Below are 16,535 nucleotides of genomic sequence, written 5' to 3'. Positions count from 1 at the left end.
TACATTTCTGTCAGTCATCCCAAACTTTTTAAGGTATTTTATTCTGACCTGAGAAGGCATTTTAACACTACTTGATAATATCCAAAAGAACACACAGGTTTCCTGCACTTCATCCGTACTTTGGCTGTGCCATATTCCTGAGCAGTACGTCCCCCAACTCAAAGCTCTTTGATCTTCATTTAATTCCCCTCTCACCATAGAAGTTTTTCTGTGTGAGATCTTGCTGGCTTCAGTTAAAAATATTACAAGATCCTATCCAACCTCCCCACTCTTCTCTCTTTCAAACATCCTCTTCATTATCATTTCCATCACCAAACAGATTTTTCGTCCAACTGCTCTCTCTACTCTGTTGACTCCAAATGTTTCCAACCTGCTAACCTTCATCCTTCTGCCCTTGTTCAGCCTTCTGTTCTCTCCTGGCGAGTTCTCAAATATGAGCGTATCCAAGTGCCTCTAACTCCATCTTCACAAAAATATCCTTGACCTTTCCTGCCTTTCCAATTACATTCTCCTTTCCCCTCCTCCCTCCTAAAGCGGGAATGCAGAATGCACTGTTTACAAACATTTCTTTCACTTTTTGCCTTTCAGTTGCCTTTTGGTTTCTTTCCAGTTTGTCTTCAGCCACTTCTGCACATAAAAGTTTCTAACAATCTTTTCTTGGACCCAAAACTGGAGGGTTTTTACACTTCCAAAGTCAACATATTGAAGCAAATTCTTGGACTTTCTTATACTGATACTGCCGATCACAACCTTTTTTGTTGTTGCTATTTGTACTGAGATAGTCAGTAGGTTCTCTGATACTGGAATCCCGTGGTCTGTACTGGAATCCCTTTCTGTAAATACAAAGACACTCCAGAAATTAAGCAGATAACAAAGGGTAAGACAGGCACAGCTTTGTAGGTAAGGAAGTGACATGTCTGCAAAAGTCATCTGCACAGCCAATAAAATAGTAACTACATAATCTTTTTCTCGTCCATAAGAAATGTAGTGGGACAGCTGCAAGGATGACTGAAGGAAAACAGTGGGAGTAACAGACTGCAAATGGTGGTGAAACAAAGGAATAAGAACAGTCTAGCAGCAGGTTAATAAAGCTGATAGGGAAGGCTGAAAATGATGTACAGAGAGTTATGAAGTCAAAAAGACAAGGTAAGCAAATCTAAGGAGTATTTTGAGGGGGGATTTTAGGAATAGTGTTATGAAGAAGAAACAAATCTTGATAAGGACCTTGCAACTCAGTTGGAAATGATCAAGATCTGTGAAAACATGATAGCAAGGGAAAAGAGGAAAGGTCCATTCTAAGACATTCTAGGAAGTGACATATATTAGCTCCAACAAAAAGGTGTCAGAGTTAAAAACAGCAAGGATTAATGATTATCAAATATAATGCTCACAATTTACTTGCAAGTGATACAGAAACTTATCATAAATAAATCAAAAGTTTCCTTCTTTTTTTTTTTTTTTTCTTCTCCCCCCAAAATAATGAGTGGCTGATCCTTTTATAAGTGTGTAGTGCCTGGAATCTGCTACTTTACCACTTTCTGGAAGAAAAGAAACCCAACCCTCTTCCTGCTGGTGTACCTCACGGGGTACATACCCAGAGGCTGCTGCTACCAGTGCTATTGTCACAATTATGTTACAAAGTATTTCCATTTTATTTGATCTTAATACTTAAAAAAAATCGAGTTTGCATCCAGAGAAGAAAACATCAGTGCCATGACCCGAGTGATGGAGAACTACTGCATGGATGTGAAGCATCAGAATCAAGCCATGAAAATGTCAATAAACAAAGGAAAATCTAAGTCTGTATTTCAAGTATTTAAAATGTCATTCTGTTTTACTACTTTTGTTATTTTAGAATGCTCCCACAGCAACCAGTAAACTAATTGGTTTTAATTTAAGTTGGCAACAAATTTCACCTTGTAGTAACCATATGCTGGTATGAAGTTAAAGACTGAGGATCCTAGGAATAAAAGGGAAACATTAGTAATCACTGATTCCTTTAAAAGGGAACACATGTCAAATACATGTTTACAGTAGCATCAAAGAACTGTGCACACTACAACTGGACTCATCTGGGGCCAAATGGGAAACCACAAGAATGTTCACAGATACAGAAAATCCTTCATGTTGTGCTGCATAGTGGTAGCACAGGAAAGATCTAACCACCTACATCTCTGCTGCTAGCCTTCCTTGATAGAGAAATGTAGGGGAAAATTGGAAATTCAGAGCACAAGTAGTCAGATTTACAATTCTTTTTCATCTTCAGTGAAAAATAGGTATGTGACTATTGTAATCCTGCTATCTGTGAGTAGGATTCTTCCAAGCTGTGTTCTCAAAGCCCCTCATGGCTCTTCTCTGTTGCTTTCTTGGCTGATTACAGCAGAGAGAATTTGCCCCTGAATGAATCCATCAGATGCTGTCCCAATAGAAAAAATTTCTTCACAAATGCAAAAGTTTTAAATTTTCAGAGAGATTCTAGATTATTATTAATGTAAAATATAATCTATAAATATATTAACCTACTTTTTATTTTCAGAACACGGAACATACCAGCCAGAGCAGCTACAACTAGCTTGAGACAATTTTCTTAAGAGACGTTGGAATACAGAATTGCTGTCTCCTTGGCATCTTTCAGAATTTTTTTATACTGTGAAACCTAATTTTATAATACTCCTCGCTGCTGACCATCAGAACTCAAGGATCTCTTGAATACAACCTGATCCACTTGGCAATGATCTCAGTGGAAGATCTGCCAATAGGAAAAGGAGTGGCTTGTACCATGTGAAAAATATTAGTGCCTGGAAAATATTTTCTAGCAGAAATAAGTAAGATCTGCTCATTGTTTACATATATAAATAGTCAAAGCAAAACACAACACAAACTAGGTCTTGCAACACTGGACTTAAAGGCTTAAAGAAGGATTAAATTAAAGTTGAGGACCTTTTGTGCCAAGGAAGACCTTTTGTTATTGCATTTGGTCTAGCTTTCATTTGTAGTGATTGTCAAGACTTTTTTATGTTTCAAGACCAGGCTCATATTTAGCCCAGTACTCACCAGTACAGAAGCCATCCATTCTCTCCAAGATTCTCCTGCATTCATGTCCTTTCATTTATTGCTAATGGTCTAGACTAAGAGAGGCCAGGGGGATAATTTAAGTCTAATACATGTGAAAAATAATAGTGATTTGTTCCAAAAAATAGTAGAGAATGTGTACAAGGCAGACAAGCAATCAGCTGCATGATGTGTTTCTAAGAGACAGCAGATGCTGAAGAATAACTGTCATATACTTGTAATGATTGTGCAGCCCAGAAGGTTTGATTCCATTGTATCAGATTCGTCGCACTTGCCAGTGAACTTCAGCAGTGCGTGTATCTGCACTCCATGTGTGAGGTTCCCATTGATTTCAGAGGGAGTAATGTGCAAAGAATGAAGACAGAATATGGTCTGAAGTGGTGCTGAAATACTGCAGCTGTGATGTGTGACAATAACCATTTTATAAGAGACATAAAAATCTCAGAAATGTTCACCGAACGCTACAGTGCAGCACAAGTCATCCATATCTTAACATGAGTATATTTTTTCAGCTATGTTATGGAAAAGATCACAGATTGGACAAGCTAAGAAGACAGAACAACTCAGATAAGGCTTCAGAAAAGACTGACGCTCTGCACAGGTAGAGCAAGTTCATGGAAATCCTTAGTACAAGCTAGCACTGATGACAGTTACAGAGAGAGCTTTGGTCAAAGGAGTTATATAGGTTCCATTAGGAAAAAAAAACAACAATAAAATAATAGAGATACATAACTTACTTGCAAGTGAATGAAAGGCCTTTGTTCCTGCTGCATCTCTTGGCACATTGCTCAGTGGTATTTAACAGCTTGGTTTTTACTTCTAGTGTTTTGTTTACTTTAATGAGCATCAACTCTCCTGTTTTTTTGAAGTCATGAAGAGGATTTCTCCTTTTTCCTTTACCCTCTAAGAAAGAAGGAAAGAAGACAAAAAAAAAACAAATAAAAAAAAAACACTGTAAGGAAGAGTGCTGAGATTGAAGATTGCATTAGATATGAATAACATTTATTAGGAATTATAGGAACACTGGTACCTAAAGCATAAAGAAATTCACAAAAATAAGGTACAAGCAGATACTTGAGAAGAATTGATTATTTCAGATGGTGCTCCCCATTCTTAAAAACAGAAATGGTAGGAATTATAGCAAAATGAATTTCAAATAAAGACTTGCATAATGCTAGAAAAGGGTAAGAGGAAAGTTTTTCACGCTTTGTAAGTTTTTTTTCAGAGACCCCAAAATATGCCTGATAATAATAACCTGAGATCTTATAAATACTGCCATGAAAAACTCAGGTGAAAAAGATGAACAGCAAACTTTTTATTGCAAATTGTGAAAAGAAGTGATGCCTGGAAGTGATGTGACATAACCATTTGTCCTCCTTCGGCTCCAGTGAAGACTCGGTGCGAGTGTTGTGTGCAGTTTAGGTGTGACTGAGTTAGAGTTGTTAGCCTACAGAAAAGAAGAGCAGGGGAGGCAGAGGCCATATCATGGAAATGATCTGCACTGTTGCAAAGATTTCTGCAAAAAAGAATGCACTGATCTGGTTTCCACATCCCTGTTCAAAGGCCCGGTGGAAGGGGCGTAAAATGGAGCAGGGAAGACTGACTAGAGATGTTTGGCTAAAGTGCAAGAGGAAACATTTTTGATTTTTGCAAGAAAAACCCACAGTTTTCACCATATGTATGTATTTTTAATAATTTTTTCCATAGAAACAAGTCTGCCAGTGTAGGCTGCTCCATCGTCGGTGAAGGCAGATGAGTACCTCTTGAGAGTGATTCTCCCAGTTCTGACAGATGAGTAACACAGGGAGGACGAATTGTGCTTTGGATCTATTGCTCCTATTTCACTCAATGATCCCAGATGATCTTTTTGGATTAGATGACTAATCCAGGTAAATTTAGGTGAATTAATCCCTCCTTAATTTACAAAGTAGCTAAAAATATTTTTCATAACTTCTTTCCATATAACTGTTTTCACAGCTGTCCTTTCAGTTTTCTCTACAGAATCTGAAACAATGATAGAACACGAATGCTAAGCATCAATTTATTAAAATTTGCCAGTCTTTCAAATATATGAAGCCTCACCCTAGTGCTCAATTATCCTGAATAGATAATTCCTCATGCAAGTGCAGAGTGTGCTTAGGCCAGTGGATTTTTGCTTGGTGCATTCTGTGCAGAAGCTCAGAATAACTCTGTAAATTACAATAGCTGAGGCTCTGAAGGAGTTACTGCCAGCTCCACATACTGTAAAGCCAAAGAGGGCTTAAGGGTGTTCCCTTTGCAGAACTTCCATCCTGATCATTAAGCGAGCTCACATTTTCACTGGATTCAGCTAAATCACACCTCTCAGTGGTGAGTTATCCCTAAGACACCTAAAAATACACCAAAGGCATTTAAATTAGATTTCATCAAGCTTCAGCCTTTAAAAATAAGAAAATCAAAGGAGTAGAATATCTCTGCTGTGATGTCCCTATAAAATAATCTTCACCCCATCCTACTCTCCTTCTTTTTGAACTGATGAAGGTGAACTCTGTTATTCCCCTGCATCTAATAGCCCACGATTTTAATTCCAGCTACAACCATTTTCAGCAAAAAAGTATTTATTTACTTGCACATCCGTGTTATTATTATATGAAGAAGCTTTTGATGAAAAGATCAAATGTTAATACTTTTGGTGCTGTGTTAGGGACTCCTATTAGCTCTCTTAAGCATTTTCAGCCCTTGTGTTAGTGCAGTGCACACCCACCCAAAATGAATCATTATGTTTAGGGAAATGCTGTGAGGATACTCTTGCCTTAAGTACCGGCACTCGGTTACTGGAAGCCATTGTGTCTACACTGAAACTGCTTTATTTTTTGTTGTACCTGTGATAGAGCTGAAGGGATGCATAAAGGATTGCATCTGCTCTTTAAGACAACCACAGAAAAACAAGTCTTCTATAAAGCTTTTGTGGTAAATCTCTCAATCTATTATCTTACAAGACGTATTTGTTAGTTCTAAATTGTCTCAGCCAAGACTTTTATGTCAAATGGAGGTAAGAATCTATCTGTACAGAAATATCAAAGTATTTTCTTTCAGTTCCTGATGATAACATTTCCCATTTACTGATAAGTGTCATTATCTTAATTCCCGATGATAACAGCTTCTTAAACTCACCAGCTAACATGCAAGAATATGATTCAAAAAATCAAGAAATTCTGTTCTGCCTGAAAAACATGGTTCACAGTTCTGCTTTTTTTTTCTTCTTTTCCTAGCAGTTGTCCAAAGAGGATTATGGGTTTGATCTTGCTTTTAGCAATTCATAACAGCCTGATTTACTTTAGCTTTCAAACAACAACATTCTATGACTTGCCTATAATCCAAAAGGCAAAGGGCCAAAGGCGTCTGTGGTGTGACTGTTAGAACCATCAGAATAACGCAAAGCATTACTTTTACAACTCTAAAAACAAAATAAATGAAAATAATTGAGCCTTTTTATTTCAAATTAGGTGCTTTTATTATAAAAATCTTAAATCAAATAATGCCCTAGAAATGTTCTACATTAAAGGTTATCATGCAATATGCTCTAACTAATGTTCTTAATTTGTGATTGCCATTCATTCCAGTTTCCTAAACTTTGATTAATCAGGACTTCGGTTATTCTGTGGGTCGTGTCCTCTAATGTTTCTTGTAGTTGAATATCATATTACTAAGGAAGTCTGACATTCCACTTAAATTTGAAAATAATAGCAGCTGATTCAAATACAAAAGAATCCAGTCAAATATGAATCAACATTTTTTTTCTTCAACAGAAGCAACCACTAACTAAAAATATTTCTTCAGTCAACTTAAAAAAAAACCTCAAAAAGGTGAGAGTGTTTCTTCTTTCTACTTCTTAACATGGTAGCAACCTTGTCTGAACAGAAAAAAGAAGTGCTCAGCCAGCGCCCAAGGAAATGGAAACTACCACATTTGCTCTGGTAGGATGCAGCACTGGACAAGGACTCCATAATCTCATTTGGGATTTCCACAGTGTCCCTACTGGAGTTCTTCCATTTTCATAAAATGCTTGAAATATTTACTAAAAAAAAAGTGTTCCTTACAGTGAAAGATATTTACTTGGGAACTACAAGAACCCAACTTTGCGTTCCATTATGACCTTTTTCATGTGAGATTTCTGTATAAACTTCTCAGATATGAAGCATTAACTGAGACTGCTCAAAGTATAGAGCATCTGGGTGAAAAGATTTCCAGCAATATCTTTTCTTGGAATAGTTCCAGTCCACATCCAAACCAATCATCAAGGATAAAGAAATTATTCTGCAGCATTTTGGTGAGAAAACTCACCAGGAGGTTGCAGTACCTGTACTCTAGAACCTACTTAAATGCGATCTTAATTATATTTATACAAAATAGAACCAGTAAAACAGCAAGTACTGAGAGTAACGGATGCTATAATTTTCAATATCATAGAAATTAAGACACTTTCTTTACAAGAGAAATAGGTTTTAATCAGCAAAGGTGTTTGTATTTTGATCTCTCCCACTCTCCAGATATTTTCTAACTGTTGGACTAATGGGAAAATGACAGCAAAGTAGTTTCCTTTTTCTCTTCTGTCCCTGTGTCCCACATCAAAAAGGGCTTTAGGCTCCCATACCAGCACACCATTTAGTCCTGAAACTATCTAATTATGTTTTATATCTCAAATAACAATTCAGACCTTGCAGAAAACAATAGGTCTAATAGTGAGCTATACAAGAGTCAAGAAATTCAGTATAAATCTAGTTGCAGGCCATTTAGAGTTCAAATACCTAAGCAAGTCAAGTTTCAGACTCTCAGGTCTTAGTCGGACCACAAAAAGGATTTGGTTTTGCATTAGCTGTTTAGTAGTAAAAAACTAATATAGCCAATATGATACCATTGTTGTGGTAACCAAAATGACATACAGGACATCAACAGGCCTAAGGATCACCTTTGCCCATTATAATGAGATCAAAAACCCTACTTGTATTGTCTACAGAAAAATTTTACAATGAAATTTTTCTAGCTTTATCTACCTCATTGGTAATCCCTTTCTCCTTCCTCTGCCAGTCCAGCTTTTTCAAATGCAGATGTATACTTAGGTTTAGGAATTACAGCCTTACAGAGTACAACTGGAGCATACTGGCTGTCTCCCTGAGAAAAATCTCCACTTTTATGGACTTGTCGTAGACTCTACGAAGCTTTTATTAAACAGGAGTTATGATGCATTTGGCATGTCGGCTTCCAGCGTTTCCAAGTTTCACTCTAGTCTATGCAACAGTTAGTGCTTTCTTAAAGAAGCGCATTGTGAAGTCTTGTGATAACGTGAGATGCCTCGTTCATTTCACTTCTTTCAAATTTTGCACCCCACTTTATTACACAGAACAAACACATCAAAACTCAACACAAAATTTTCCAAATGAGAAGAGAAATACATTTGAATTGAATTTTTGTATTTAAAATGAGATTCTTAATGAAATCTTGATGATTTGGTATGGAGTTTTATTTCCTTATTCTGTGTGTTTACACTTGCAGAACTTCAGCATTTTTCCAAGTAGTTATTTGCTTTGTTGTGCTAAACTTCATATTGTTTGCAGTAATGATTTTTTTTTCTCTATTATCATAGTTACTGATGTATGTAAGTTGGATACAGGTCTTCATACCGTGGATGGAAAAAAGGTCTTTTATAATTTTCCGTTTTGAAAAAAATATGGACAGTCACATAACAGAACCATTCTTCATCATGTTTGTTAGATGTCAGAGATAAACTAAATCTTTAGGAGGAAAAAAATCAAGAAAATGAAGATATCTAAATTCCTTAGGCTGGAAGATACTGTCAGAGAACTGCAGGAATCAACAGCAGTCCTTCCAAATAGTGCAATGAAATGCAAAATAAGATGGCATTGGGGAGAAAAACTGAAAGAGGGAAATTGTCCACACACTGTGCAGGAAGCTCAGAGAAGCAAAGATTCAAAATATATTCCAGTAAAGAAAAATGGTCATATAAACTGATACACTTATTTCAGAAACATAGAAGAGACATAGCCCCTTTAGTATCAATTGGCATTTTAGTTCTCTGTTTAATGTTTTGCATTGTGTTTTTAATGAAATGAAGTCACTTGACCTTGAGCAGTTAACAGATGGACTAATTAGAGATTGAATTATTTGTGTTATAAGTGATAACCAGGTCAGAATGTCAAAATGAGATTAGCTATTAACTTAATTTTGCAAACAATCATCACTGCAAGCCAAAGTAAACTGGATTTCCCCATTGAGCTAGAAAAAAAAAATAAAAAATATGAGAGCCGAATTTCACGTGACTTGAAACTCTTGGGGAAAAAAAAAGAACAAAAGCCTGAAACAAAAGCCCAACCCTAAACATGTCTGAAATAAATGCACGAAAGCATAGTTCAATACAATAAATGAAACAAACATTTTAACAGGGAACATCATACTCAACAAAAATTGCATGGTTACACCCAAGAAAAGATATTCATAAGTATGTATCTGAATGGAAAAAAAAGAAACAAGCGAAAGTTAGATCTCAAAAAAATGTACAAAGCAAAAATCTGCAAAACGATGGGTTATCACAGTGTCAGAAAACACTTTTTATAATAGATAGAAAAGCTGAATTATTATCTCAGTATAAATAGTGACAATTTAATATGAAAACAAAAAAATAAAGTATGCTAGATTATATGCATAAAATTGCATTTGGTAAAGCTTGTGTAAGAAGAAAAGTAAGTGAGTAGGGTTTGAAATAAAGCAACATTTCTCAGCATACTGGCATTGAAGAACATTATGCAAATGCAGTGAGGTGTTTAACTTGTCAATTAAACATGGTTCAAGGGATACTTTTAATTAAATTCAATGATGTATTTCCACGACAATGCTTTTCAAAGGATATAAAACATCAAGGGTAAATTGCATATTGATGCAGGCCCCAGTATGACAACGTAAATATACTGGCTTCATTAATTAAAAAAAAAAAAAAGCACACAACAAAACTTGACCAGATGGTGAAAGTAGATGTTACTAAATGGTTTCAGACACCACATGCTTTATTTAACAGTATGGTCACAGTAGTAAAAGAAAAGATGTTAAAGGTGAATGTTGATACTAAAACCATTAATAGAGGCATCAAAATATTGTTATCTATGAGAACAGTTAGGAAGCCCTTTTCAAAGAAATACATTCAATGCAGTTTTCTCTCTTAAAACAAGTCCTAACAGAGTCACTCGGATAAAAAAGAATTAATGCTCAGCACTTTCAACTTACTTTTAACTTACTTTCATTTACTTTGACTTCTCCTTATGCCTGTTTCAGTATCAGAAATGTCCAGATTCCTGGCTAGAATGCAAAAAAGTGAACACCTTTTCCAAATGACTTCTCATTTGGAAAAATAAAAAAAAAAAAAAAAAGAAAGGAAGGAAGGAAGGAAGAAAGAAAGAAAGAAAGAAAGACCAACATAATGAGAAACTGAAACAACTCTGAAATGTGCCCAAGAAAAGAACTTTGTAGATTGAATAGATTTAGATGCCAGATTAAGTTTAATGTGGTTATTTATGTAAGACAATAATTTGGCGTGAAAGAAGTTTACCAACCATACCCATAAAAACTGCTGTATAGATGGAAAGTCACCAAAATAAAACCAGCTGTCCAAGGAGGCATCTCTAGCTTGTCACAATTAAACAGTTTCTCAGAAAGGTATCTGGAGGATGATGCGATTATTTTAGCTGCTGAAATTTATTTTCTTGGCAAAAGAGCCACTATGGGAAAAAAAATCTACAATTTTTAGAAAGTAGTTTGAAACATAGATATATAATATAGAAGATAATTTTTTCCTTATTTTTACATTGGCTTTCAGTCTAGCTGTTGAGCAGATTCAGGAAATGCAGAAAGATATTTCTTTTTGGCTTTACATTGCATATTACCACTCACACACCCACCCCCGTGCACGCATACCCCTTATTAGCAGCTGCAGAGATTGCCATGTTACTTGGAACCCAACTTCATGTTTATGCTGAGTCCTGCCTTTGTAACCCTCTCCTATAGTCATCAAGAAAGCTCAAGAAGCTAAGGATAATGCTAACAACTGATAGTATATTCTAAAATTGGATGGCAGAGGCAAAAGGACAGCTCTTTTTCTTCCAAGAAAAGGTTATCTGCTCAGCAGGATGCTGGGACCCATTGGCAGAAACAAATGTTCTGCAGTTTATACTCTGACTTGCTGTATCTAACCTCTGGCTAAATTACTAAGAGGATTTTTCTTTGTAAGATTTGTCTTTTTACGCATTTTGCACAAGAATTAAATCCCCACCATTTCGCATTGCATTCCACAATCTTTACAAGCGTTTGGTGTCTCCTCTGGGGCACCCAGCACGTTGTGGGCTTCTGTCTTGATGGCGTCTCAGCTGCCACTGAGGATGCCCAGGCACGGAGTGCAGGATAAAGAGAAAGGCATAGGCAGGCAGGGTAGGAATTTGGGCAAAACAAAGAGTGATGGACTGCTGAGGGCAGCAAAACAGCCCCTGTGAGGAGTGATGAGAGCCTTGCTGCATGTTGTATACATAAAACCAGTGCTGCTGGCCAAGGCCAGGAGTCATAGGAAGAGCTGGAGCTGAGGGGAGACGGAGGGAGCAGCCAGTCCCCAGCTGGGCCAGCAGCACCGAGAACTGCCAGGCATGGCCGGGCTCATCAGACAGAACATGGGTGGAGGCCCACAAGCCATTGAAAACTCCTGCAGCTAGATTTTGCCAACACATCTGACTAATCTGGAGCGTGTTCCCAGCTCTGCTTCGCTGCAGCACTGCTTTACGTGTAGGTACTCACCACATTCGGGAACAGCTCTATTGTCCTTTAAGGGCCACTGCCAAAAAACCCTACAGAAAACAGATGGGGTAACAGTGAGGATGTTCTCACCCCTTCCTAGTTGTTTTTCATTGCCATACTTCCCCACTGCAAGCATTGCTCACATCGTGCCAATTCTCCTACCAGTCATGCTTCCCAACGAAGCATGGAGATCAATCCTTTCTCGCCTCCGTGATCAATCCTTTCTCACTTCCCTGCTGCCTTGTAGCCTCTGCCCTTCAACCCTCCACCTCAACACTGATGGGGAGAGAGTGACATTCCAACACTCATCCAGTACAAGTAACTGCACAATGTTCAGGGCAACCCTCTCCTCCCCACATAAAGCTTTTACCCATCAAGAGGCCCAGTTATCCTGCTTTCAAATCTCCTTGGAAAAGTTCGAAATGCTTAAGTGGCAAACTAATGTTCAGCGTAAAGATCCAAAGGGGAGATATTATGTTCTCGGAGGGAGACTGCACATTTCCCTTCCAGCCCTGGCCTCAGTTGAAGTATTACAATAATGACAGATGAGCTCCTCCAATAAGAGGCTTTCCTTTCCTTGACTTCAGTGCACAATTTTCCAGAGTTTTATGCAACATTTTAATCTCATGTCTTTCAACTCTGTATTCTCCTGCTACGTTGCTTATGAAAATGGCATTAATAGAAACAGAAAATCTGTTAAGCAGGGCAAGTGCTGTATTACATGTGAGAGCAAAACAAGCAGCCCCTGGCACTGAGCACCAAAAGGATTCCATTAAACAGAAGGAATACAGTCTTCCAATTGGCAGAGTATCATTTCGCTTTGTTGACAGTATATAGCATAATGATTATCTACAGCTGGGATGGGGAAGTATAAATCACGTTAAATTTTTAAAATATACTTAGCTATGCAGACCACAGGAATACACAACATTCAAACATCGATTATGGCTACGGGATTTGATTTTATTTTTTTCTAAACAATAGTTATTTATAGAAACTAAGTGCAAGTCCCACATTTTCATTAACAACTGCTTCAGATGATCCAAACTACAGAAAGTGCTGTGAAATTTGAATAAACACACTTGGCTAACAGTCTTTTCACAGAAAAATATATATTTAATTGAAATAAATCTTTAACATTCACTCTTTAGCAATATACCAGTCTACTTTTTGCTTTGATTAAAAAGTTATTTTTAGTTTCACTAGATTAACATTATTAAGGAGATACTGTCTAAGAATACTGAATAATATCTGCAAAAGGAAGAAAATTCCCTGATAAAGTTATTAGCTACAGATTAATTTCTTTGTGCAAGTGACAGAGACTTACAGAATATTGATAATGACTAGGCAAGTAGTCTATAGGAACCTTGCACATTTATCTTTCACCAATCACCCTCTTATCTTTTATATATTAAAAAGAAACTCAGAAACTGATAGTGTGGACAGCTTGCTGACATGAAAATTTCTCAGTGTTTTCTTCACCCTCCATTTTCTTTCCCCATTAATATAACCCAACCTGTATTAGGCAGCAAACTCGGCAACACAGGACTTTGTCTTCGCACAGAACTTAGGACATGGGATTCCAACCCTAAAAGATCCATTCACAGAAGAAATAACACCCATCATTACATACATTTAAAATCAGCTTTGACAGAACTGTAATCGAAAAAGTATGGACTATGGACATGCATTAGCAAAAGACTTCCTTTTTCCCTATTTTAAAATTTTGTTTTCACCACTTAGCTTGTTTTCATATAGATAAAAATAATAAATATCTTTCTTAAAACCATCCCAGTAAAAAGAATTCAACATCCTGTACAAAGATACCATGTATGTTTAGAAAGCAGTCAATATATTTTCAGAGAGGAATGGCACAACTTCCCCTTGCCTAAATTGTAAAAATCCAGACACTATTGTTAAAGATCACGTATTTTTAAAAAGCAAAGTAAGCACAATGGCAGCGCATGGTAAGAGTCCTCATTCTTGCCCATAAGGCATACAATAGGTTTGATTAATATTAAAGGCGGGTGGGGGAGAAAAGTTAAGAAAGAGAGGGTTGCCAAGAAACTGTCACTGTGAAAGTTGGCCAGAAAACAAGTTCTACTCTGTGAAAAATTCTGAAGTTTTGGAAATCTAATTTTCCTCCACATCAAGATGAACCAGCCACTCCTAAACTGGAGGGCCCATTGGTTAGAGCACAACCCTAAGAGTCAGCCTACTGACAGGACAGTGCTGAGGCTGTCTCTCAATCTCTCCTGTTGGAATATTAGGTAGATTAAATATTCATTGAGCTTGGGAAACTACAGACCAGCGCTAAGAGCCTACAATCAGGGAGAACACGGACTTCCTCTCATCCAAGAAAAGCATCCCAAATATCAAGAGAGTAAGCGTGACCTTAGCTTCTTATGAACTGGGCTGCAGACCAGTTTCAGTATCTTTGGCCCATGGAACGCAGCTGGGGAGTGTTTATTCAGCTTTTTTTTTCAAACTAGCCCATCAGTTGATGAGTTTCTGCCATAGGTGAGGGTTTCTCAACAGAAGGTTGTGCACTGTTATTGTGAATATCTCCTGCTGCAAATTTCTCTTCTATTTGATTTGGGGGAACCAAGCCAAAGAAAGTTTATGCTTAAAAGGAATTATTTTTATGAAAAGTTTTGATGGGTCAGCATTTTCCAGTTTTTAAAAAAAAAAAAAAAGAGACATTTCCTCAGAAAATTCCTAGCCAGCTCTAGTCATCACTTTTGAGAGAGGTCACATGTCCGTAACATGGAAATTGCAATGTACATGGAAAAGGAGTTCAGAAAAGTATAGTAACATAGTGCTTGCATCTCTGTGTCACTTGCTAAAAATGCCCACAAAAACAAAATCATCACTGAGCAGACTGAGCACAGAAGCTCTGATGAGATGTTCAGCATCCTACAGAACCACACTCCTACTGTAGGGGAAAAATGACAGGTTTTACTGCACGTGATGCCACCAGTCTTTTTTTTTTTACTTGCCCTCTCAGATCACGAAGTAGTCCATTTTTAAATTACATTTCAAACTATTTGTTTTTCTAACTAGAAAATGTAGTTGTGTCTTGGAAGCCATCAACATCACTTGCCATACACGTCGCCTGATGCCCTCAGACCTTGCTCCAGGACCGAGCGCAGAGTGTGCCTGCCCTCACTCTGCCCACTCCTGGCAGATCCTTTCCCTGAATTGTGGCTGTCTTTTGTTTCTGTCTGTCCAAAGGTCTGACCCTAACAATGTTGTCGGAAGGAAGGAAGGAAAGGTTTGTAGAAACCTTTGCAAACTTTTTTTTCCTTAAACGTCTCCCCAGAGGGCCAATAGAAACACAGAGTGAGCTCTTCAGATATCCAGTCCAAGGGGGACACTTCAGGAAAGAAATTCAGCTAAAGAGCTTCCAGCACTTGATTACTTATTGTTCGTTCCTTCCCCCCCTCCGCCTCCCGGATTTCATCGGGAACATCTAATGAAATTACAAGTCTGGAAATAGCATGCTCACGCTGCTGAACTTCAGCAAGGATATTCCCTTTCAGCAACGTACTATCCTGTGTTTTGGGTATTCCTTGTCAACTTCTGTTGCTTAACATTTATTCTACCGCTTGGAAATTGAGGACACATGTTTCCTCACGTCCTGATAACGGCCGCGAGCACCTATGGACAAAACTGAGGTTTCCTTCTCCCGCTCCCAGCCCCTCCAGGGCTCCCGGTCCCAAGCGAGCCCCGAGTGCCCCTTCACCGGGGGAGGCGGTGGCGGCACAAGCAGCGACCACTCCGCAAACCACCCAAACCTGCCGTGTCTCACCCCAAGCCGCTGGCCGCCAACACCCTGCCGCGGGCAAAGCCCGGCTTGTCCCGCACCGCTCCGCTCCGCTCCGCATCCCTCCCCGGGCGCGGGAGGCGCTGGGCGGGCACCAGCGCACCTAAGCCCCCGCCCGGCCGCGGGGCCAGGTGCCTGCCCCGCCGAGCGGGTTGGAGCTGGCGGAGGTGGCGGGGGTCTCCCCGCCTGTCCCACCTGCGGTGGTGCGGGGGATGCCCCCGGTGCACCGCCCCAAGCACCCACCCTCGCCACGGGGGAGAGAGGGAGAGGGAAACTGATGGAGCTGTGAGGTGGAGGGTGGTGGCGGCGGGGTGTCACTAGCGTAAGTGATAGAAAAACTAACCTGCCACAGGGACGGTGATGGGAAGCAGCAGCAGCTGATGGAGCAGCAAGGCTGGCAGGAGTTGGGTGACCCACATGGTGCTGGCGGCCCCCCCGGCGGCTGGCGGGGAGGAGAAGAGGAGATGGCTCCTCGGAAGGACCCTGTGCACAGCCGGTCACTAGAGGAGGCAGAGTGAGCCGAGCTGCTTTTTATTGCGATGATCTAAGTTTGTTGTGTGATTAACTGGAAAGATCTGGGTCCCAACTCCCTCTTACGGTAAGAAACTGTTTAACAACATCCCCTCTCTGCCTCCTCTCCTCCCCTCCCCAGGAGCTGCCTCCCCCCCCCCCCCGCCCCGCAGCCAGCGCAGGGAGAGAGCTCCCACCGCCGCATCCCTCCCTCCCTCCACCCTTCCCTCCCTCCTTCCCCCCTGCCTCCCTCCCTCCATCCCTCAGGGGCTCAGGAGGAGCAGCCGGGCCGGGCGCC

The 16,535-nt window shown here is 39.3% G+C and overlaps 1 protein-coding gene across 5 annotated transcripts in view; it reads right to left on the bottom strand.

Moving 5' to 3' along the window:
• HGF (hepatocyte growth factor) overlaps window positions 1–16,286 on the bottom strand; it is a 62,297-nt gene extending 46,011 nt beyond the window's left edge. For 4 of the 5 annotated variants that reach the window (XM_074573689.1, XM_074574614.1, XM_074576414.1 and 1 more), the window contains exons 1-2: window positions 16,071–16,286; window positions 3,810–3,975 (exon numbers count right to left, since the gene is read on the bottom strand). In XM_074573689.1, the coding sequence (XP_074429790.1) occupies window positions 3,810–3,975; window positions 16,071–16,146 (242 nt within the window). In that variant the 5' untranslated portion in view covers window positions 16,147–16,286. The remainder of the gene's footprint in view (window positions 1–3,809; window positions 3,976–16,070) is intronic. The other variant, XM_074575511.1, reaches the window with a different exon arrangement.
• Window positions 16,287–16,535: the final 249 nt, after the last annotated feature.

The sequence above is a fragment of the Larus michahellis genome, chromosome 1 (assembly GCF_964199755.1).
Source record: "Larus michahellis chromosome 1, bLarMic1.1, whole genome shotgun sequence".
Taxonomy (NCBI): domain Eukaryota; kingdom Metazoa; phylum Chordata; class Aves; order Charadriiformes; family Laridae; genus Larus; species Larus michahellis.
Note: the sequence above shows the minus strand (reverse complement) of the source record. Positions and strands in the feature narration are given on the sequence as shown.